At 44.8% G+C, this 20,787-nt stretch overlaps 3 protein-coding genes across 8 annotated transcripts in view; 1 reads left to right on the plus strand and 2 right to left on the minus strand.

The window, feature by feature from the left end:
• The window catches only part of adam9a (ADAM metallopeptidase domain 9a), a 44,975-nt gene extending 43,770 nt beyond the window's left edge, over window positions 1-1,205 (minus strand). For both annotated transcript variants that reach the window (XM_066644783.1, XM_066644782.1), the window contains exon 1: window positions 734-1,205. In XM_066644783.1, the coding sequence (XP_066500880.1) occupies window positions 734-812 (79 nt within the window). In that variant the 5' untranslated portion in view covers window positions 813-1,205. The remainder of the gene's footprint in view (window positions 1-733) is intronic.
• nudt18 (nudix (nucleoside diphosphate linked moiety X)-type motif 18) lies at window positions 809-7,501 on the plus strand. 5 transcript variants are annotated; one of them, XM_066644787.1, is made up of 4 exons: window positions 809-912; window positions 3,116-3,287; window positions 5,362-5,575; window positions 5,843-7,501. In XM_066644787.1, the coding sequence occupies exons 2-4, from the start codon at window positions 3,144-3,146 to the stop codon at window positions 6,481-6,483; spliced, it is 999 nt and encodes a 332-aa protein (XP_066500884.1). In that variant the 5' UTR covers window positions 809-912; window positions 3,116-3,143; the 3' UTR covers window positions 6,484-7,501. The 5 variants fall into 5 exon arrangements, with proteins under 5 accessions (XP_066500884.1, XP_066500883.1, XP_066500885.1 ...); XM_066644786.1 differs by lacking the exon at window positions 809-912 and adding an exon at window positions 2,737-2,836 and having other exon boundaries at window positions 5,843-7,500; XM_066644788.1 differs by lacking the exon at window positions 809-912 and having other exon boundaries at window positions 3,165-3,287; window positions 5,306-5,575; window positions 5,843-7,496.
• A 35-nt stretch (window positions 7,502-7,536) lies between these two features.
• On the minus strand, window positions 7,537-19,490 carry fhip2b (FHF complex subunit HOOK interacting protein 2B). Its single transcript, XM_066644785.1, has 17 exons — window positions 19,310-19,490; window positions 18,105-18,183; window positions 17,719-17,888; window positions 17,256-17,360; window positions 16,520-16,639; window positions 16,157-16,327; window positions 15,845-16,041; window positions 14,444-14,564; window positions 14,244-14,320; window positions 13,820-14,018; window positions 13,261-13,424; window positions 12,713-12,835; window positions 12,235-12,325; window positions 11,741-11,884; window positions 11,409-11,549; window positions 10,467-10,567; window positions 7,537-10,047 (listed from the first exon to the last, which is right to left on the minus strand). Exons 1-17 carry the CDS (start codon window positions 19,358-19,360, stop codon window positions 9,921-9,923), a joined length of 2,181 nt encoding a protein of 726 aa, XP_066500882.1. The 5' UTR covers window positions 19,361-19,490; the 3' UTR covers window positions 7,537-9,920.
• Between the last annotated feature and the right edge of the window lie 1,297 nt (window positions 19,491-20,787).

A 20,787-nucleotide genomic window follows, 5' to 3' on the forward strand; every position in this document is an offset into this window, starting at 1 on the left:
TTCACTGCGGTCTCATCTACCCCACCACATTTGCATGGTTTGAGCTCTAAACTGCCTTGTAAGGGTGCAGACATTAGTCATTAACCCAAATGGCCGAGTATAGAACAACATAAGCTTCTTAAAAGTGTACTACATTCAAACTTGATTTTTATTAAATCTACAAACTGCACTGTGTAAATACACTCCAGTTTGAAAGGATTGGTGGGGGATAAAATAATAATAATTATTATAAAATAGGCTGGACAAATTAGTATTATTTAAACTACCATCCTAACTCATCTGTTACTTTAATAAAAATGGTATCTGAGTCTCTTGAGAAGCCCATTTCTTTATAGACGTTAGATAAAGGTTTATTAAAGTAAAAAAGTGACAAAGTAATGTTTTTATGGACCCTTAATATTAATAAAATATGTTACAACATACACCAGTTATTACAATACAAGACTTGAGGTATTTTCATAGTTAAATGGCTATTATTTACTTGGTTCGTAAGAAATCCTCCGTTCCACCTTAAATGGTACAGCAGTTCTGTTCTGGCGCAGGGCCAGGATATTAATACTGTACCGTTTAAGGTGGAACGGAAAATCCCACTAAAACGCTGTTGGAAAACACGCCAACTGAAGCTACACTTTTTAAGGTGGGACGGAAAATTCGTATAGAAGTCAACTTCTGCCGCACCATTTAAGGTGGAAAGAAAAATTCCCATTAACTTCAGCCGAATGTTTTTCCTCACCTTCACTGCAGAAGAGCTCAAAAAGCACAAACAGGGCGCAGACCGCTTGAAAGCGAAGAAAAGATGTCGAAACAGCCATAGTTCTTCCAGAACAACTCGCCGAAGATATTTTATTGTGATAAACTGTTTTCTTCTTTTTAATCCCTGCGTTTACCTTCCAGGCAACTGTAACGTTAACGGTAAGGCGCCCGCTTCTCTCCACATAACGCTGTTCTGACGGGAGAAAACCTTTAAAAAACAGCTTAAAGACCCAAATATGCGGTCATTTCTAACTCGGTCTGTGGTTGTTTCGACCCACAGACCTACGTTTTAAAAGTAATCCTCTCAGAAACGCTGCTGGTTGTTCTCAAATCCGACAGAGGCTTCAGGAGAGAGTAGGACGTGAATTTCCAATCAGTCCCAGTCTGACTACAGAGGGCGAAACGGGGCGCGTCTCAATCCACAGCTTTCTCACTAAACTGACTCCCCCACTCCCTACAGAGACAAAAACGGTATTTGAAGGCAAACATGTTCCCTTGATTTACAGATTCTATCAATTTTATTTGTTGTTTAACAAATCCTTCCCTCAGGAACAAGGAACGTCCCTGAACGTTCAAAATAGGTCTAAAAGTAGTCTGTCCGTCAATGACATATTTTAAACGTCAATGGACGTCCAAAATCCATCTTAATAAGTTAGCTAAGTGGTGACCAATCGATAACGTCAGTGGACGTCCAAAACGCGTTTTATACAAGTAATTTATTTCGGGACCAATTAATAACGTCAATGGACGTCCAAAATACGTCTAATAGTCGTCTTTTCAATGTCTGTGTTTGGACGTCTTTTCAACTTTCATTTTCAACCTTAAGAGAACGTTGATTAGACGGCAGTCATTACGTTATTTCAACGTTAAATCAACGGCTAAATGTTTACTGGGTTGTATTAGTAGATGTTTTGGAACCTGCAAATGTCAATGCTACAACTTTCCAAATACGTTTACTCTGACGCCATTGTAACTATAACTGCTGTTTAATCATTTTCTTCATAGATTGCAGTTCATTTTTCTAAATAAAAAATTAAATACATTCGTCAGTAGTAGGGTGACCAGATCTGAGAGGGTGGAAAAAGAGGACACGTCTCGCCCCTCGCTGCCGTTGTGTGCTGAACCTGTGTGTGATTTAGGTCCTTTACACCTTTATTTGCTACACATGGGAAAACATGGGAATTTCTTTTTTAATTCATCCGAGAACTTAAATCTACGTTTCGGCATAGCTGCTCGAGCTGAGGGTGGGTACCTGAGCTTTGCCTGACGTAAACAAGGACTACTGAGGTGCAGACTGACCAATTAAATGTTTACAGAGAAGGTTATCGACCAATAACGGTAGCGCTACAGTCAGACCGTCCAATCAGAAGATTTTAGGCTACTTCACCACGCCCCCTTCTCACTCAAGCGAACCAATCGGAGTAGGGGAGGGCGGGACTAATTTGTGAGCGAAACTTCTCGAAGTTCTATGTAAGCTCTAGAAAAACAATGCCGGACGTTTGTGAAAAAGAGGACATGTCCGGGTAAAAGAGGACGTCTGGTCACCCTAGTCCGTAAAACCTGTAGACCACATCATCGCGCTCATACTCAACCCACACAGAGAGTTCACTAAAGAGGGAACGTGACTTAAGTTTGAAACATATCCACTAACAATTCTTTGGGGTTTTTTTCAAACCCAAACCCTTACATTTTGAGTTTTTGGCGCCGTCATTTTAGCTTCATCAACTGTAATGTAATAAAAAATGCAATTGAATTCCACCTCCACAGATTTGCAGCATTTCTGTGTAATATTAAGACTTTCCTTATAGTTTTTTTGGCAAGAGGTATGGGAAGTCAAAAACATCGAACCTGTGGATTAAATTTGTAAATCACACATCATTTTAATCAAATAACAGTTTTTAATCTCTAACACCAAAACCAGACAGATCCAGGGAGTCAAATATAGTGAGATTAGTTTAGAGAGTAGTTTTCACACGGTCCCTAACTCTCTCAGCCAGTAGCGGGGTTTATTTACAGCGGCTGGTTATTTGTGTTTGGAGCCACCTTAAATATCCTCCTTCTGCTTTTCAGCTATGCTCATATTGTAAGTAATTATTATAAACCTTTCAAATCTTAATGAAAACGAAATGACTGAAGATACTGACATCTAGAATTAAGTTGTATGTAACCTCTTAATCGTCAGGTTCGTGTTGGAATTATCCGTTCCACCTTAAAAACTACAGTACACAAACATGTTTCAGTTTCATTTGCTGTTCGTTTCTACGGGAAGGAGACCGAATGTAACCACACCACAGAACAGCTGTCCAGACCCCAATTTAATTTTTGTTGGGACAGAAACAGACGATATATTTTGCACTGTTAGGTGTCTCTAAGCTTGTCTAAGCGGCAGCATGGGCTCTAAAGACGTGGACGAAGCCCTGGAGAAGATCCTGAATGGACAAGGACTGGAGGTCAAAGATGTCGATACTGAAAAAGCTGTAGTTCTGAGAAAGACTGTGTGTTACATTGTAAGTGCAGTCATCTTCAATGAAAAGGTAAATATTATGACACTGACATGGCAATGACTCACTGTGCAGTAACACATCACCTCAGGTACAGCAGCCAAAACAGACCCTAAAGTTAAGCTACAATCACTTCAACAAAATGATGACTGAAGAAAAAGGGGACTGTCCCCAAAGATTTGTTTAAGGAGAAACATACAGGGTTAGGGTTCAGTTTTCTGAGTGTGTATCTCAGGGTATCTCTTTAATATCCTCCTTAGCGCTCTCTCTCTCTCTGTGTGTGTGTGTGTGTGTGTATACAACAGTCAGCCATGAAATTAAAGCCACCTACTTGTTTATCATTCATTATCTGTAACCCTTATCCAGTTCAGGGTCGCAGTGGGTCCAGAGCCTACCTGGAATCATTGGGCGCAAGGCGGGAATACACCCTGGAGGGGGCGCCAGTTCCTCACAGGGCAACACACACTCACACCTACGGAAACTTTTGAGTTGCCAATCCACCTACCAACGTGTGCTTTTTGGACAGTGGGAGGAAACCGGAGCACCCGGAGGAAACCCACGCAGACACAGGGAGAACACACCAACTCCTCACAGACATTCACCCGGAGGAAACCCACGCAGACACAGGGAGAACACACCAACTCCTCACAGACAGTCACCCGGAGGAAACCCACAGGGAGAACACACCACACTCCTCACAGACAGTCACCCGGAAGAAACCCACGCAGACACAGGGAGAACACACCACACTCCTCACAGTCAGTCACCCAGAGCGGGAATCGAACCCACAACCTCCAGGCCCCTGGAGCTGTGTGACTGAGACACTACCTGCTGCGCCACCGTGCCGCCCTACTTGTTTATATTAGATGTAAACATTTATTAATTTTAAATTGTATTTGAGTAATGCATACTTCAAAATGCAAACGTTCTCCAGGTGTGTAGTCATTATACAGTAACTATTGTGTATTATTAAACATGACAATTATCATTTTATTAAAATAAGCTAAAAATGAAGTAGTATTGGGCGGCATGGTGGTGCAGCAGGTTAGTGTTGCAGTCACACAGCTCCAGGGGCCTGAAGGTTGTGGGTTCGATTCCCGCTCCGGGTGACTGTCTGTGTCTGCGTGGGTATCCTCCGGGTGACTGTCTGTGAGGAGTGTGGTGTGTTCTCTCTGTGTCTGCGTGGGTTTCCTCCGGGTGACTGTCTGTGAGGAGTGTGGTGTGTTCTCCCTGTGTCTGCATGGGTTTCCTCCGGGTGACTGTCTGTGAGAAGTGTGGTGTGTTCTCCCTGTGTCTGCGTGGGTTTCCTCCGGGTGGCTGTCTGTGAGGAGTGTGGTGTGTTCTCCCTGTGTCTGCTTGGGTTTTCTCCGGGTGCTCCGGTTTCCTCCCACAGTCCAAAAACACACGTTGGTAGATGGATTGGCGACTCAAAGGTGTCCGTAGGTGTGAGTGTGTGAGTGAATGTGTGTGTGTCTGTGTTGCCCTGTGAAGGACTGGTGCCCCCTCCAGGGTGTATTCCCGCCTTGCGCCCAATGATTCCAGGTAGGCTCTGGACCCACCGCGACCCTGAACTGGATAAGCAGTTACAGATAATGAATGAATGAATGAATATAACACTACCTTCACAATCACCAACTTTAAATCTTTTAAACCAAAACTGACACGTAATATGGATACAATATTATCCCCAAAGACCGAACAAATGAATGCAGAACCTTTTCCTGATGGAGCTCATAACAAAAACAGTAATCAATTCACCGATGCAGTGACTCACTCATCGTCTTCACACTACTTAAATTGTAGGTTATTTATTTGTTTAATAAAATGACGAGTGGGAGAATGTTTGAGTTTTGAATTACAGTTATATGGTGCACAAAAGTGCTTTAAAATTAAAATACAGGTGCACCTTGTAGTTCTATAATTCCAGGCTGTATACATCTTCACCCTTTCAGCTTGTATTTAGTGGTCAGGACCCCCATTAGACCATCACAGGCACGTTATATGATAGTTATCAGCACCACAGAGGCACTGACAGAGGTGTTGTGTTGTAGTATGGCTGAGTGTTTTGTCTCTGTGTGTGTGTGTGTGTGTGTGTGTTTGTCTTTAGGGGGAGGTGCTGATGGTGCAGGAGGCGAAGAGGGATTGTTATGGGAGCTGGTATCTCCCAGCTGGTCGTATGGAGAAGGGGGAGAGTATTCAGGAGGCCGTGCAGAGAGAGGTCAAAGAGGAAGCGGGAGTGGACTGCGAGCTGGTCACTCTACTCCTGGTGCAGGAACAGGGACCTCGGTGGATCCGCTTCAATTTCCTCGCCCGAGTCACAGGTCAGAAGTGAGGGACTCGTATTAACACCTCAGAGAGTTGGACATGGGCACTTTAATCGTGATGAGCTGGGCGTTATTAGGCTTTTCATTTGTTAATAACCAGTTACGGACAGGTTTGATGTTTGTAGGAGTTACTCTAGCGACAGCCAGAGAAGAGTGGGGCAGATTAGTTTTACACTTAAGGCCTGTTGAGTCAGATTTCTGGAAACACACGTATATTAACGTTGTCTTTCACACCTTTACCTCCTGCCTTCTTGCCTCTGTAAGGTGGGACTCTGAAGACCACGTCAGAGGCTGACTCCGAGTCTCTTCAGGCTCAGTGGTGGGATCGAGTCTCTCCTCTTCAGCTTCGTTCTCTGGACATTTCCATTGTAATAGACGCTGGTTTGAAGTTCAGGCAGAAGCAGTGGTTCCCTGCGTGTCTTCCCGTTGACCTGCCGTGCGCAGTCGTCTGTCAGAGACCACTGCTGGCCTTCACTAACTCTGGAAACCCCGGAGACACTGAGGAGGAGCGCCTGTGGCTGCTGCTGGACAACTGCACCGCGGACAGAGACGCCGAGAGGCGCCCTTGTCTTCCCGTCGTGGTGGCGACACACTCGGTCACGTGGGCGGCTCAAAGATTGGTCAAGAAGTGCATGGCCTCGTCCTACCACTCTCTAAACGTCAACATCTGCGGGATCCTGAGCGTCCAGCACAACGGCAGGATCCATGGTCAAACGGATGGGATCTGCTTCAACACTCTGGCCACGTTTGAACGTTCAGAAGAGAGTCCAGCGTACCGTCACGACCCACCGCCGCTGGAGACTGAGAGTTACATATGGCACGAAGTGACCAATCAGAGCCTGAGGACAAACATTCTGCAGAAGATAAAGCAGTCTTCGCTTCTACCGATGCACAGCCTTTACTGAAGTGGCCAGTGATGGGATGATTACACTACAATCTACGCCTTATTTAACTGATTTATGCTTTAATTTTAAATGCAGGGTTGTACAGCAGGGCACTTTATTTCATCTTCTAACGAGTCCAAAATAAATGCAAAATATATGTAGGATGATTAAATAATAGTTATTTTAGCATTAGCATCAGCAGAAGTGCATTCTGTGCCTGAGAACCTGAGAAATCTGCACTCCGAGACAGAGGTGCTGTTTGTGTTAGTGTTGTTGTTGTTCACCCGCTTGGCCAGCGGAGGTTGTATGATTTGAACCTTTCCCATAGCACCAATGCACTGACCAGATTTGGGGATAGGCAGCCTCTGGTGGCCGGTTAGGTGAACTACAACAACAGACAGGGACTCCGGTTAAACTGCCTAGTGCAGCTTTAACCGTCAGACCTCACTGTGAGAGGATGCATTGCGTTTAGCGTAAATATAAAGTATTGTTTTCTCCTAAGGAAGGCACTTATCAAATTTGATGGGATCGTACATATTTTTAATTAATGGTGGTTAAGGCAAAGGCAAACTTCCTTCCATCCATTATCCACCGTTTATCTGCGTCCGAGTCGCGGTGGGAGCAGTCGGAGCAAAGAAACCTTGACCTCCCTCTCCCCAGCCACCGTCTCCAGCTCCTCCGGGGGTATACCGAGGCGTTCCCAGGTCAGTCGAGAAACGTAGTCCCTCCAGCGTGTTCTTGGTCTGCCCCGGGGCCTCCTCCCAGTTGGACATGTCCGGAATACCTCACCATGAAGGGGTCCGAACCAGACGCCCGAACCACCTCTCGACGTGAAGGAGCAGCGGCTCCACCCCGAGTCTCTCTTGGACGTCCGAGCTCCTAACCCTCTCTCTAAGGGAGAGTCAAGGCAAAGGCAAACTTGCTAATTTTAATTGTTATAGAATATATATTAAATATTAATTTACTGCAGATTCAGATTGAATTAAATTATAACCACTGTGAGACAAGGCCTGGTTTAAAGAGAGAGAGAGATGCTATATATAAAGTATTGCATGTTGTACTTATTTAAAATAAACCGGTGTACTATTGGTTAGTGAGTGTTTTTTCTTTGTTTACTCAGACATTAGTGGATTCACAATGGATATCTACTTTCCGGGATGAGCTCAAGCCCTGGGTGTCCTAGCAACACCTGCTCTGTAGTAACAGAAGAGCTAAATAGAAAAAACACATCCCATCTCTAGCACAAGGCACGGTACACAGAGTTTTCTGTTCTTTCACGACGTACACAGAGGCTTGCACACAGCATTCCCCACAGTGAAGGACCCTTCGCTAGAGATTTAACAGATACAGATGTTGAAAAACACCAGAGCTTTACTGTAAAACATACATTGAGCTGAATAACATTGCTGTGAATTAAAAGAAGAATTAGGACACCACACTTGCGCTGATCTCTTCTCCAAAGAAATGAATCTTCATTGAGAAAAATGGCAGAGTGAAAGAGAAGCCGTACCACATACTTCAACATTCAGATCATAATTGCACACCCCTTATATTGGTTCAGACCTGCGACGTTGAAAATGTAAAATAAACGATTAATATCCGCATATAAATTACCACACACACGTTGATTAAATATAAATAAACATCTTTTTCCCCCATTTTAAATTCTGTAATAATAATAAAAATAAGACACACAGAAAGTATTGCAGTTTCCCAAATACATTATTGCATTATGATGATTATGAATTTTAAAAGCGAGTAAAAGGGACAGTTGCCCCATTGTTTTAACAATGACTGTTTGTTCTGTAACATCTTTGGGAAGCTCACGGTGTCGTAATAATGATGGAGAAACGGTAAAAAGAGAAAGGTGCAGTGGCTCAGTAATCTTTACTGCGATATTCAAACCCAAAAGGGTCAGTGTAGGGTTTTGCCAAATGCTGAGGAGGAGGGACAGTTTAGGACTTTTAAAGCCTTCAGATCACAGCTCCTCAGATCCTCGGTGGGAGCACTTTACAGTTTAGTGTCCAGCACATCAGCTACAAGTCCCTGAAAAAGTGTTAAACTGCACTAAATCAAGGACTTTCAAAATGTGTACATAGTTTCAGTACAATAGCTTACATCTACACAACTATGGTTTGAAGTGAATAAACTGAAAGGAATACATTAACAGCACTAGAATAAGATATAAATCAGCCTCAGCACTTCCAGGCATTGGATGCTTTAAATAAATGTGTTTTATCTGGACGAAGACATGCTGCCAGTCCTAGATCTTTAGGAGAAACGTGACAAATAAAACTTACATCAACTGAGCTGTAAGTGATCATTTGTTAATGCAAATCTGCTTTGATGTGGCGGCACGGTGGTGCAGCAGGTAGCGTTGCAGTCACACAGCTCCAGGGACCTGGAGGTTGTGGGTTTGATTCCCGCTCCAGGTGACTGTCTGTGAGGAGTGTAGTGTGTTCTCCCTGTGTCTGCGTGGGTTTCCTCCGGGTGACTGACTGTGAGGAGTGTGGTGTGTTCTCCCTGTGTCTGTGTGGGTTTCCTCTGGGTGACTGTCTGTGAGGAGTGTGGTGTGTTCTCCCTGTGTCTGCGTGGGTTTCCTCCGGGTGACTGTCTGTGAGGAGAGTGGTGTGTTCTCCCTGTGTCTGCGTGGGTTTCCTCCGGGTGACGGTCTGTGATGAGTGTGGTGTGTTACCCTGTGAAGGACTGGCGCCCGCTCCAGGGTGTATACCTGCCTTGCGCCCAATGATTCCAGGTAGGCTCTGGACCCACCGCGACCCTGAACTGGATAAAGATTACAGATAATGAATGAATGAATGAATGAATGAATCTGCGTTGATGTGATCCACATTAATTGTATGGAAACTACGTACACATTAAAACTAACTTCAGTGGACGAGCATTAAACTGCAGTGCTGTAACCCTCCAACCTCGGAGTCTGAGCACCCAGCCTTAGATTAAGATTGAAGACTTGGCTCCAAATGTTTCAGAATATGCCTTTTTTATCTGGTGCAAACGACATAAAACTCTTCCTAGTCCAGTGATAATTAATAAGCAAGTCCGTAATCATCATTTAATGAGACTACCTGCTTACTGATCGGGATAATGAGCAGCTTTGTGAAGACGTCCGTGGGTCAGAAGACCGACATTTTCCACCACATATTGCACACAATTTATGCCAATGTTCTACAAAAGCAGAGCGGACCGCAAGCTAAGTTTTTTTTACCCAATTGTAGAGCGTTTATCTCAGTTTTCACAGGGCAACTCAATGCTCAAATTTATCCCTACACCAAATGTGTCCTTAACGTACTCACCGTACCGATAACGTCCTCCAAAGGAGACACCAGCGTACTGTACCCTGTAAAAGAGCGCTAGCCCCACCTTACTGAACTGGGGAAATGTCCAAACTGACACTGTCCTTTAGACCCTGACTCCTGAAGGTTTGGTAGTGTCCATATTTAGGGGCTGTAGGCAGAGAGGAGCTCCTGATCACCCAGAGGAAGTTTGACGAAGGCTATGGCTGCGAGCTCCTTGCAGAACTCTTCTAGTACTATCACTCCTTTTAACAGGGTGGCGTGATCCATCCTGCAAAAGAGAAATAAATAAATAAATAAATAAAAGGTTCTTCTTCACGTAATGAAACAGCATTTATACTGACACCTAGTGGCCGGGATGGGTCAGAGATTCTGAACAACACCCATTTTAACACCTGGCCACCCTCTAAATAGAGCATTTGGGAACTACAAAGTTGTTTGATGTGCATTAGGGCCATTCCACTACAGTTAATGTAAACTCTGTTAGCTGTACAGACCTGACCACATACTGTTTTACAGTCTACATCTCAGTGATGTCACAATGTCTGAGTTACAGACGTATCACGCCTTGCTCAGACATGGCGACAGATCAAACCTGTTTTAGTGAGTGTTCCTTTAAAGGTAAGCAAACCTGAGAACATAATCATCACAGCAAATAGAGAGCAAGGATAAGAACAGTCTTTCTCTTACAGCGCGTCCTCCTCGAGGCCCATCAGCTGTCTCCTGACCAAGATGAGTCTCTGAGTAAAGTTGGGGATGTGCTGGATCCTCTGCATCAGCTCCCCTATCACCTACAGCACGAGGGGAAACAGACGTGTCGCTCAGAATCGGACTAGTCTTTAAAGAGCAGATACAGAGACAAAGAAGACATAAGTCTAAGACCTAATTTCCCTCACATTTTATTGATATTTCAGTGATAAGGGTGGCGGTGGGTCCAGAGCCTACCTGGAATCATTGGGCGCAAGGCGGGAATACACCCTGGAGGGGGCGCAAGTCCTTCACAGGGCAACACACACACTCACACATTCACTCACACACTCATACTTTTGAGTCGTCAATCCACCTACCAACGTGTTTTTGGAGTGTGGGAGGAAACCGGAGCACCCGGAGGAAACCCACACAGACACAGGGAGAACACACCACACTCCTCACAGACAGTCACCCGGAGGAAACCCACACAGACACAGGGAGAACACACCACACTCCTCACAGACGGTCACCCGGAGGAAACCCACACGGACACAGGGAGAACACACCACACTCCTCACAGACAGTCACCCGGAGGAAACCCACGCAGACACAGAGAAAACACACCACACTCCTCACAGACCGTCACCCGGAGCAGGAATCGAACCCACAACCTCCAGGCCCCTGGAGCTGTGTGACTGAGACACTACGTGCTGCGCCACCGTGCCGCCCTGTGATAATAACAGCTAAAGATATATCAGACAAACCATACTGGTGACTATGATTAGTTTCATTTATGGTGATATCAATAACAGTAGGCTTTATAATCCTAGTACAACAACGTGTCAGAAAGCTCACACACAGAGCACTTCTGTCCCACATTAACAACATCACTGAAGGATACGTTTTCCACGACTGACTGACAACTAACGACAGAATGCTCACCCTGACGAGTGTCGAGAAGAGCGAGCGGGCTCCAGGGCTCAGGCTGATGTAGGGGTCCAGCAGATACTCGTGGAGATGAGGGTGAGGAAACAAAGCGAGCCGAGACAGCACAGAGGTCACCTGCAGGTTCAGCTCATACGGCTGAGATTGACAGAAAACAAGAGTGTACGATTAGATAGAGTTAAAACTTATTTCCCCATCTGTAAAGCACTATAAATAAAGCTTTGTTGTTCCTAGATATTATGCCAAATAATTACCAAAAGGATGGGTTATTATTATTATTATTCTGGTCAATGTGTTTATGATTTCAGAACAGGGAGGTAAAGGGCTACCTGCTCCAGGATGCGTGTGAGCCTGTTAAACAGCACTTTGAGAAAGTGACCTTCATAGAAGTCTGTACTGGACGAGCTGGCGTCGATGGGTTTGGGGGTGTCTGGCCAACCCCATTCCACAGATGCAGCCGAACACTCTTTCAGCTGGAGAGAGAGAGAGAAAGAGAGAGAGTATGGGGGGGGGCGTAAAAAGAGAGGGTTGTTGAGAGACAGACAGACAGAGAGGGGGTGGGTAAAGAGAGAGAGAAAGAGAAAGAGGAGGTGGAGACAGAGACAGAGAGAGAAAGAGCATGCCTGGGTAAAGCTGATAACCGGTTGTTGTAAAAGCTTTGATCCTCTAACAGCAGTTGAATGTCAAAGAGGACATTGTTTAAACAACAAAAAGCTTGGACAATTAAAACGTGCCCCACAACTCTGTGCATACATTTAAAGAGCAGCTGGTGCCACTGTTTTTATCAGAGAGAGAGAGAGCGTTTCAGTCTGTCTGTTCTTACCGATTTCAGAGCATCATGGACGTATGTGTCGTACCCCGCTCCCTGTACGTGTTGAGTTGTTTTTGCTTCTTGAGGAACTAAACAGAGAAAACTGGGGCCGGGGGTAAAGCACAAACTCACTGTAAGATCAGGTCAAACGTTAAAGGGCACTGTAGCTTTAAATTCCCCAGATCACACAGTCCATATATTTAAAAAAAAAACATTATTTATGCTTGTGATGTCACAGCCATGAGAGATTAACCTGTGATGGCCCAATTTAGCCCCGACAGCTTTTGAAAAAGACATAAAAATTGGGCTCTTCTGAAGAGAAAAACCATTGATCAGATTAAGAGATGAAAAAAAGCTGGACATTATCAAATGGAAAAGAAATACGAGCAGTGATTGATCAATAGAATCATAAGAATGTTTATTCAGGAGAAAAACTGGAGACGCACTGGAGAGTTCGACACCTGTGAAAGTGAAATGTTTCTTTCTTTACCTATTAACAGTTTCTGCGATCTGTGTGCGTGAACTGGACCTCCTCTCTTCCCTGGACAGAGACAACAATGACTCAGAGCCACTGAACTCACTATCTGGGAAGAAGGGATCTTCCTCCAGGTCCCTGAGAGAGAGAGAGAGAGAGAGAGAAAGAGAGAGAGGGAGAGAGACAGGGAGAGAGACAGAGAGGGAGAGAGAGGGAGAGAGAGAGAGACAGACAGACAGAGATAGAGCGAGAGAGAGAGAGAGACAGACAGACAGTGATAGAGAGAGAGAAAGAAAGGGAGACAGACAGGGAGACAAAGAGGAGAGGGAGAGATAGATAGACAGACAGAGAGAGGGAGACAGACAGACAGTGATAGAGAGAAAGAGAGGGAGAGAGATACAGACAAAGAGAGAGAGAGAGAGAGAGAGAGAAACAGAAGGAGACAGGGCAAGGGAGGGAGGGAGAGAGAGAGAGAGAGAGAAAGAGAGAGATAAAAAGGATACAATGGTTTTATAAAAGAAAAGAAATCATTTTTGTGTTCAGTTTTCAGTTTTCCCACATACTCAGACTCCTCCAGGAGATCAGACTCTGCTGCTGGTCTCTCCTCTCCTGAACCATGAAGCCTATAGCTACGGCTCTCCAGGTTCCTCAGCACCAGATTGTTTAGGATGTTTCGATCCGGCTTCTTGAGGAGCTCCTCAAACATTCGTAAAGTGGTGATGCTAATCTACAACGTACAAACAAAAATATCTTATCTTTAAAAAACATAAAAGCAGCCACAACAATTTCCGCCATGGTCCAATTATTATAGTACTCTTCAAATATATCATTTTAAAACAAACACGGAATAGCGCCCCCTTGTGGTGCAGTTTTTAAACATGAGTGAGTATGAGAGTGCGTTAACAGCCAGTTACATGAGGTGCATTGCATGTAATAAACTGAACAATCACACAGATAAATAGACAATAACAAGGACTCTGTTATTGATGTTATTTATACACTGAATAGCGCCCCCTTGTGGAGCAGTTCCTGTTTTTTTAAAGCCCCTATGCACCACATCATCAGAGCAATACTAGATCTGTAACGGAAATCAGTCACAAACATCAGAATGTGAAAAGGCACCTCGTCTGAGATGTGGTCACAGTGCTCGATAAGGTGGTAGCGCAGGGTGTGTGTGTGAGGGGGTGTATCTTTGCGCTGCTCGTGGTGTGTGTCACTGCCCAGAAGAAAGAGCAGCAGCTCTTGGAGCAGAGCCGGAGAACTGACATATCTCACGGCACACGACAACAGAGCCGTGTGGACCAGGATCCCAACCTCGGACCTGTATGAAGAAACATATCTGAAGTTGGTCAAACATTTTAAGAGAAATTACAATGTTACAGCAGTTATAGAGGTGCTACAGCATCTGTGCACCGTACCTTTGAGCTGTTACTTTCTGTTAAACTATCTATTGTCTTTAAATGGTTTATAGTTTAGTTAAATTCATTTGTATTGTTCTCTGGTTTATAAGTGTCCATCAAAATCAGTAACCTTCAGCTCGACTCACATCTGTAGGAGATGAGGCTGAATGACTGCGGTAAGCCACTGCTGGTGTAGAGCTTTGGAAAGTTTAGCACCAAGAATCTGCACATAACAGAAAAACAGGGGGAGAGAGAGAGAGTGGGTTTCAGATGTTTGTGTATCAGCTGTACTTATGGGAGTACTTCCACAACATGCCTTACAGTGAACATTCTCACTGAACATTACCTTTGGAGCTTCTGCAATGAGCTGGTCACAGTAATCTAGCCAGCAGAAGAACCTGTCTACATGTTCCTGAGCTGGAAACGGAGGGCTCTCCTCCACACACTCTGCAGTAGGCTCTGGAGTCCTGTGAAACAAGGTTTACAAAAACACAGAGAGAGAGACACACAGAGAGAGAGAGAGAGAGAGAGAGAGAGGGAGACAGGGAGAGAGAGGGAGACAGAGAGAGAGAGAGAGAGACAGACAGGGAGACAGAGAGAGAGGGAGACAGAGAGAGAGAGAGAGAGAGACAGGGAGACAGAGAGAGAGAGACAGGGAGACAGAGAGAGAGATAGAGAGACAGGGAGACAGAGAGAGAGATAGAGAGACAGACAGACAGAGCGAGAGAGAGAGAGACAGACAGACAGACAGAGCGAGAGAGACAGACAGGGAGACAGAGAGCGAGAGAGAGAGAGACAGACAGGGAGACAGAGAGCGAGAGAGAGAGAGACAGACAGGGAGACAGAGAGCGAGAGAGAGAGAGACAGACAGGGAGACAGAGAGCGAGAGAGAGAGAGACAGACAGGGAGACAGAGAGCGAGACAGAGAGAGACAGACAGGGAGACAGAGAGCGAGACAGAGAGAGACAGACAGGGAGACCGAGAGAGAGAGACAGACAGACAGGGAGACAGAGAGAGAGAGAGAGAGAGACAGACAGGGAGACAGAGAGAGAGAGAGAGACAGACAGGGAGACAGAGCGAGAGAGAGAGAGACAGACAGGGAGAGAGAGGGAGACAGAGAGAGAGAGATATATATATATATATATATACTATAAACAGATTTCCATGGTGTTTATGTTTATGAGATCAAGGTTAGTAAAAGACAATGTCTATAATAATGACTATTAAATAAAATACCAAAAAAATACAGTTTTAAAGCTGGAGTAGGTGATATGACAAAATGAAATGGTAAATTAAATGCTCTGACGTTGTAAACAAAACAGTTCCTTTCATGTACAAGGACTGTAGATACGTGTTCAATCGTTTCATTCGGTCCAAACTAAACGACTGGCTTGTTTACCTCCCGGCCATCACTCTTCTCTACAAGACCTGCGCCTGAAGTGACACAAGGTGGGAGGGGAGGCTGGACGAAGCCAGAGGACTAACCACAGTGAACACTGCTGTAGCTGCGGTGTGGTTTCTTACACGTGAGAGAGACATGAGGTAGGTGGATGGTGCTTGAATATGGACATGGATTTGAAGGTGTCACAGGAGACAACACAGCAAACAGAAACAGTGGAGAGTGATAAACCTGCATTTATAAGTTTGCCTTGGAAAAAAAGTCATCACAGCTCAGTAAACGTGGGGGAACTGGCGCTCAGGTGAAGGGCACTGGTTACCCGTATTCTCTTCACAGACACCTACTTACCTCCACTCTTTGAGGGGGTAGCTGTGTAAGTCTGTAGGGTGGAGGGTGGTGGGGATGTTGCCGTAGAGTTCACACAGTCTTTGCGCCAGTAAATCACACAGTGGAGTTTCTTCTGCCAGAAGCTTGGCCGTCTCTTCCTGAGGGACACTCACCAGCAGCAGCACACACTCCATCGCCCGCAGGGCTACACGACATTTCTAAAACACAGACACCACCACAACAACAAATCTCAGCTCTACTTCACCCACCTCTTAATACACTTTATAAACATTTTAAAGTGCAACAACAGAAAAAAAACACGCAGGAGCTCACCTGGCTTTTCCCCAGCTGCATGAGGACCTGGATGATGCCTGGCTGGGATGAGTTGTGTGTGGGTGTTAAGGAAGAGGAAGGACTACCTGGACTAGATGCTCCACTGGAGCCTTCGTCCAAACTGTCCTCTGAGACAGAGGAGGACCTCTGAAGCTGCTCTTCTTTTGTAGTCTGTGTTATGAAAATTGTGAGTGAGTTTATATTCATTTATTCATTAAAATTCAGTACTGCATTTGCGTGTTTGTAAATGACTAAGAGGAACATTTAAAAAGCTAGGCCACAATGTAAAATAAAAACAAAGGACACAGGAAAATAAACAAGAATAAGAGCTTCCATTTTAGAACATGCAGTGACATCACACACCTCTAAAATGTAGTTAAGGACATAGGGATCTTTCTTCACTCTGGAACAAACAGCGAACAGAAAATGCACCTCCTCTTTCTCAGTCTGGGAGCTGGGGAGGGCACACAGGCGGATCAGCTTCTGCAGTGTGAAAACATAAAGATCAAAACATGAAAAACTGAATCAGAAGGTCTTCTACATACAACAGCTACAGAAATGGGATTTTTCCCATCAACTACAACACTGCATGCTTTCGTAGAACTTCACTAAACCTGTGTTTCTGTGAATTCAGTGTGTTTAAGCAGAGAAAATGCTAAACGGTGACGTGCAGGTGTGTGCACACCACACTCCTCACAGACAGTCACCCGGAGGAAACCCACACAGACACAGGGAGAACACACCACACTCCTCACAGACAGTCACCCGGAGGAAACCCACGCAGACACAGGGAGAACACACCACACTCCTCACAGACAGTCACCCGGAGGAAACCCACGCAGACACAGAGAGAACACACCACACTCCTCACAGACAGTCACCCGGAGGAAACCCACGCAGACACAGAGAGAACACACCACACTCCTCACACAGTCACCCGGAGTGGGATTCGAACCCACAACCTCCAGGTCCCTGGAGCTGTGTGACTGCGACACCTACCTGCTGCACCACCGTGCCGCCCCTAAGGTCTAAGCACTGGGTTACACCTCAATATTAGTACTGTTACTGATTCATACGTACAAACCCGACTGTCTCTCACCTGAACAGGTCGATACACATTGATAATATGGAGTATGGGCTTCTGGATCTGGCTGAGGACCTTGGAGAAGAAGAGTAAAACCTGCTGGCGCATTCCAGGAGGATACTGAGCAAAGACAAGAAAACATGAAGGTGAGTTTTATGAAGGGCATAATTTACACTCAGGGGTTAAAAAATTATTCAGTGCACCTTTAAAATTTACATTAAAATGTCAGGACTACAATCTGCCCATAACAAGGTTTCTTTATACAATGAACTGCTTATTAAATGACATTGACATTGAGGTCAGAGATGAGCAGCCCCTTTATATACAACTTTATAAACAGTTATTACACTGTTACATTTAATTTTGCAGGGTTTAAAACTCAAAAGATAAACACAGATCAAGAGGCACACACGAGAGTCTAAACTCACGATGAAAAACAATATTTTATTCAAGAGGCCACTGGTTAACTGTGTGTCACCTGTGCCTTTCCCAAAGTGCAAAGGGTCTCCAGTATTTTGTGTTGCAGCAGATACTCCATGCAGGCTCCAGTCTCCTCCACATCCTGCTGTTTCTCCTCATACACCAAGATATCCAGCATCTGTTTCAGCCTCCAGGGGATGTCTGTCTGCTTCACTGGTCGACTCTCATCTACAAAGATCAGAAGAGGATCGTTCAAAAACGCACCGCAGGATAATCACCACAACACCGAACAACCACAAGCTTCATAACAAACAGAGCATAACTACTGTATATAATAACAACTTCAAGAGCAGTGTGCACTTCTGCCACACACTCACAAACAAAGACCTAAACTGAAGCCTAATAAACACCAAGAGTTCATCAGGAATCAATCTCAGACGTTACCTGTAGTCTCTATGTAATAGTTGGTTATTCCTTTCCAGTGATCCACAAAGGAGTCTAACAGATTTATGGATGGCTCTCTCTGAAAGGGACACAACAGAAAGCAGAACAGAGGATAAGTCCGGTGCAGGTAAATGAGGGTCTGTAGTTGATTCAGTGTGAATTACGAATAGGAATGGACTCTGTATTTCTGTCTGACCGCTGGAATAACGGCCAGTTCCACTGTAGTATTTCAAAAATGAGCCAATCACAGTCTAAACCTCCTGCCGCTGTGGTGTCAAGACTTGCAGGACTTGATTAAACCTGCAGGAATGTGCAGCTTTTTCCGGACTGTAGGAAAACCCACAACAACAGATCCTTATAGAGATTACACAAAGACTCACAGTGATAGTGAATTTAGACTGAAGTTGTTCTTTTATTACGAGTTTTCTCTTCATAAAAAAACCCTACATTTCCCTCCACTTCAGTTATGTTTTAAGTGCCCTTCCGGGGTTAATTTCACTGTGTTTGGAGAAACCCTGACTGCTTCCATAATTTCATTTTAGACTAAAACATAAGACAACGACTCTAATATCTGAGAGATGCTAGTAACAATGTAATTTCCAGATTTCTTATTCTTTCTCGCGTTTAATTCCACTGTGTTTCTTTGGCTCAGCAGCTGAACTGCTTTAATGTTAGTGTTTATCGTTTAATTTCAGACTTAACTGCTTCTAAAAACTGCTAAAAAAAAACCTGTCCAAACCCTGCTGTTGCTCTGCTGAGATACTGCACACACTACGAATATTATTAAAGTCCACTGTGAGATAATTCTAGAAGTAACTCAGTGTTTAATGAGTTTAAAGTTGTAATATTACACTAACGTAACACTTTCCCGGCTGTTTTTCCTACAATGTCTTCTTATCTCGTTCGAATCTTCCCTTCCACCTTAAAATGCGCAACAGTTCCTCTGCGGCTGAGGTATTTAAGGTGGAACGGAAAGTTCGAATAAGAAGCTAACTTCAGCTTGGAGCGTTTTGAGTCTGTTACGTTGTTTATGAGGTGTTTTACCTGGTGACACGTTAAAATTATTGCTGTTCTTTCTTTTCTAGTGTGTGTAGAGGTGATATAAATGTGTTAGGGCGTACTTTACCGAGTTTAAACCAGCGAGCGACACGAATGTTTACTGTTATCTAAAGAGAAGCAGCTGCCAAAGTTGCAGTTTGACTTACTGTCTCCAGGGCCTGCTGGAAGAGAGTCGTCAGTTTGTTTAAAACGTCCATTTTAACGCCTCCGTCGGATTTTTAATCACCTCAATCGGCTGATTTGATCATTTTTTAAAGCCTGTCTGAGCTGCAGCTCCTTAGTTTGAGTACATAGTTCGCCTGTAGTTTCTAGCTTCAGATTTCAGCCGGTGTTTAGCGCCGCCTGTTGGCTAATGAACAAACTGCCTCTCAGCGCCACTGTCCCTGCAGGTGCATTTTGTAGTTCTCCAATTACAGGATGTAGCCCCCCCCCCCCCCCCCGCCCAACAGGTATGATTTGAGTAGTGGGTCAGTCTCAGTGCTGACGTGGTGGTGGTGGTGGTGTGTTAGCGCTGTTGCGTTGTTGAGGTTGGGTAAGATACCACACCTTGCCTGCTGGCCCTGTGGGGGTTCTGATCATTGAAAAGGTTAAAACTGGTCTCACAAAGTATGCAGAACAACAGATGGTCTGCAGTCTGTAACTGCAGAACTACAAAGAGCTGCTCTATGCTCAGTGGAGCTGATAAAAGGGACATGATTTGTGTGAGATTGTTTCTCTGGTTCAGGCTGAGTATTTATTCACTCGTTTAAAGGTCTTTTTTGACTACATTTATAGATATCTCGCAGGGGCCTGGAGGTTGTGGGTTCGATTCCCGCTCCGGGTGACTGTCTGTGAGGAGTGTGGTGTGTTCTCTCTGTGTCCGCGTGGGTTTCCTCCGGGTGACTGTCTGTGAGGAGTGTGGTGTGTTCTCCCTGTGTCTGCGTGGGTTGCGTGGGTCACACATGTTGGTAGGTGACCATAGATGTGAGTGAATGTGTGTGTGTGAATGTGTGTGTCGCCCTGTGAAGAACTAGCGCCCCCTCCAGGGTGTATTCCCGCCTTGCGCCCAGTGATTCCAGGTAGGCTCTGGACACACCGCGACCCTGAACTGGATAAGGGTTACAGATAATGAATGAATGAATGTACTGTTCCAAATACAAGACCTGTGTGTGTGTGTGTGTGTGTGTGTAGTCCAGTGCAAAATGTATTTGTGCTTTTCTGATGAATGAAACCAAACTTGGGCATAAAGCTAAAAATATATATATAGTGTCAATATTTGTTAAGAGAATTCCTTCAAGCCTCGGAGCGGATCTGCTCTCGGGTGTCTGCGGTTCAGTCCACAGTAAAGCTATCAAGGTCCAGCTGAGGGAGCTATTGTACCTAGAATTAACTAGCGCCACAAGCCCACTGTAAACCACTCAGCCACACAATTTACAACACTGACAGGTGAAGTGAACAGCATTGATTATCTGGTTACAGTCATTCCTGTCAAGGGGTTGGAGGAGTATATCAGGCCGTGAGCGAACACTCAGCTCCTGAAGCAGATGCTGGAAAAAAGGAGAACTGAGCAAGTGCATGGACCCGAGGGCCACGCTGTGACGGCTATAAAGGTTTGTTCAGGGTTTGTGGAGTCAGTCCCTATTAA

Source organism: Hoplias malabaricus, chromosome 14 (assembly GCF_029633855.1).
Source record: "Hoplias malabaricus isolate fHopMal1 chromosome 14, fHopMal1.hap1, whole genome shotgun sequence".
NCBI lineage: Eukaryota > Metazoa > Chordata > Actinopteri > Characiformes > Erythrinidae > Hoplias > Hoplias malabaricus.

Bases quoted from the DNA above. Each gene is read 5' to 3' on its own strand.
- fhip2b (XM_066644785.1), bottom strand. From the start codon at position 19,360: ATGGACGTTTTAAACAAACTGACGACTCTCTTCCAGCAGGCCCTGGAG. The intron at 11,550-11,740 runs GTAGCCCTTTAC...TGTCAATCTCAG, and splicing joins TCACACGCATCCTGGAGCAG to CCGTATGAGCTGAACCTGCA. The intron at 10,048-10,466 runs GTAAGAGAAAGA...TCTCTTTTGCAG, and splicing joins GGCCTCGAGGAGGACGCGCT to GATGGATCACGCCACCCTGT.
- nudt18 (XM_066644787.1), top strand. From the start codon at position 3,144: ATGGGCTCTAAAGACGTGGACGAAGCCCTGGAGAAGATCCTGAATGGA. The intron at 3,288-5,361 runs GTAAATATTATG...GTTTGTCTTTAG, and splicing joins CAGTCATCTTCAATGAAAAG to GGGGAGGTGCTGATGGTGCA. The intron at 5,576-5,842 runs GTCAGAAGTGAG...TGCCTCTGTAAG, and splicing joins TTTCCTCGCCCGAGTCACAG to GTGGGACTCTGAAGACCACG.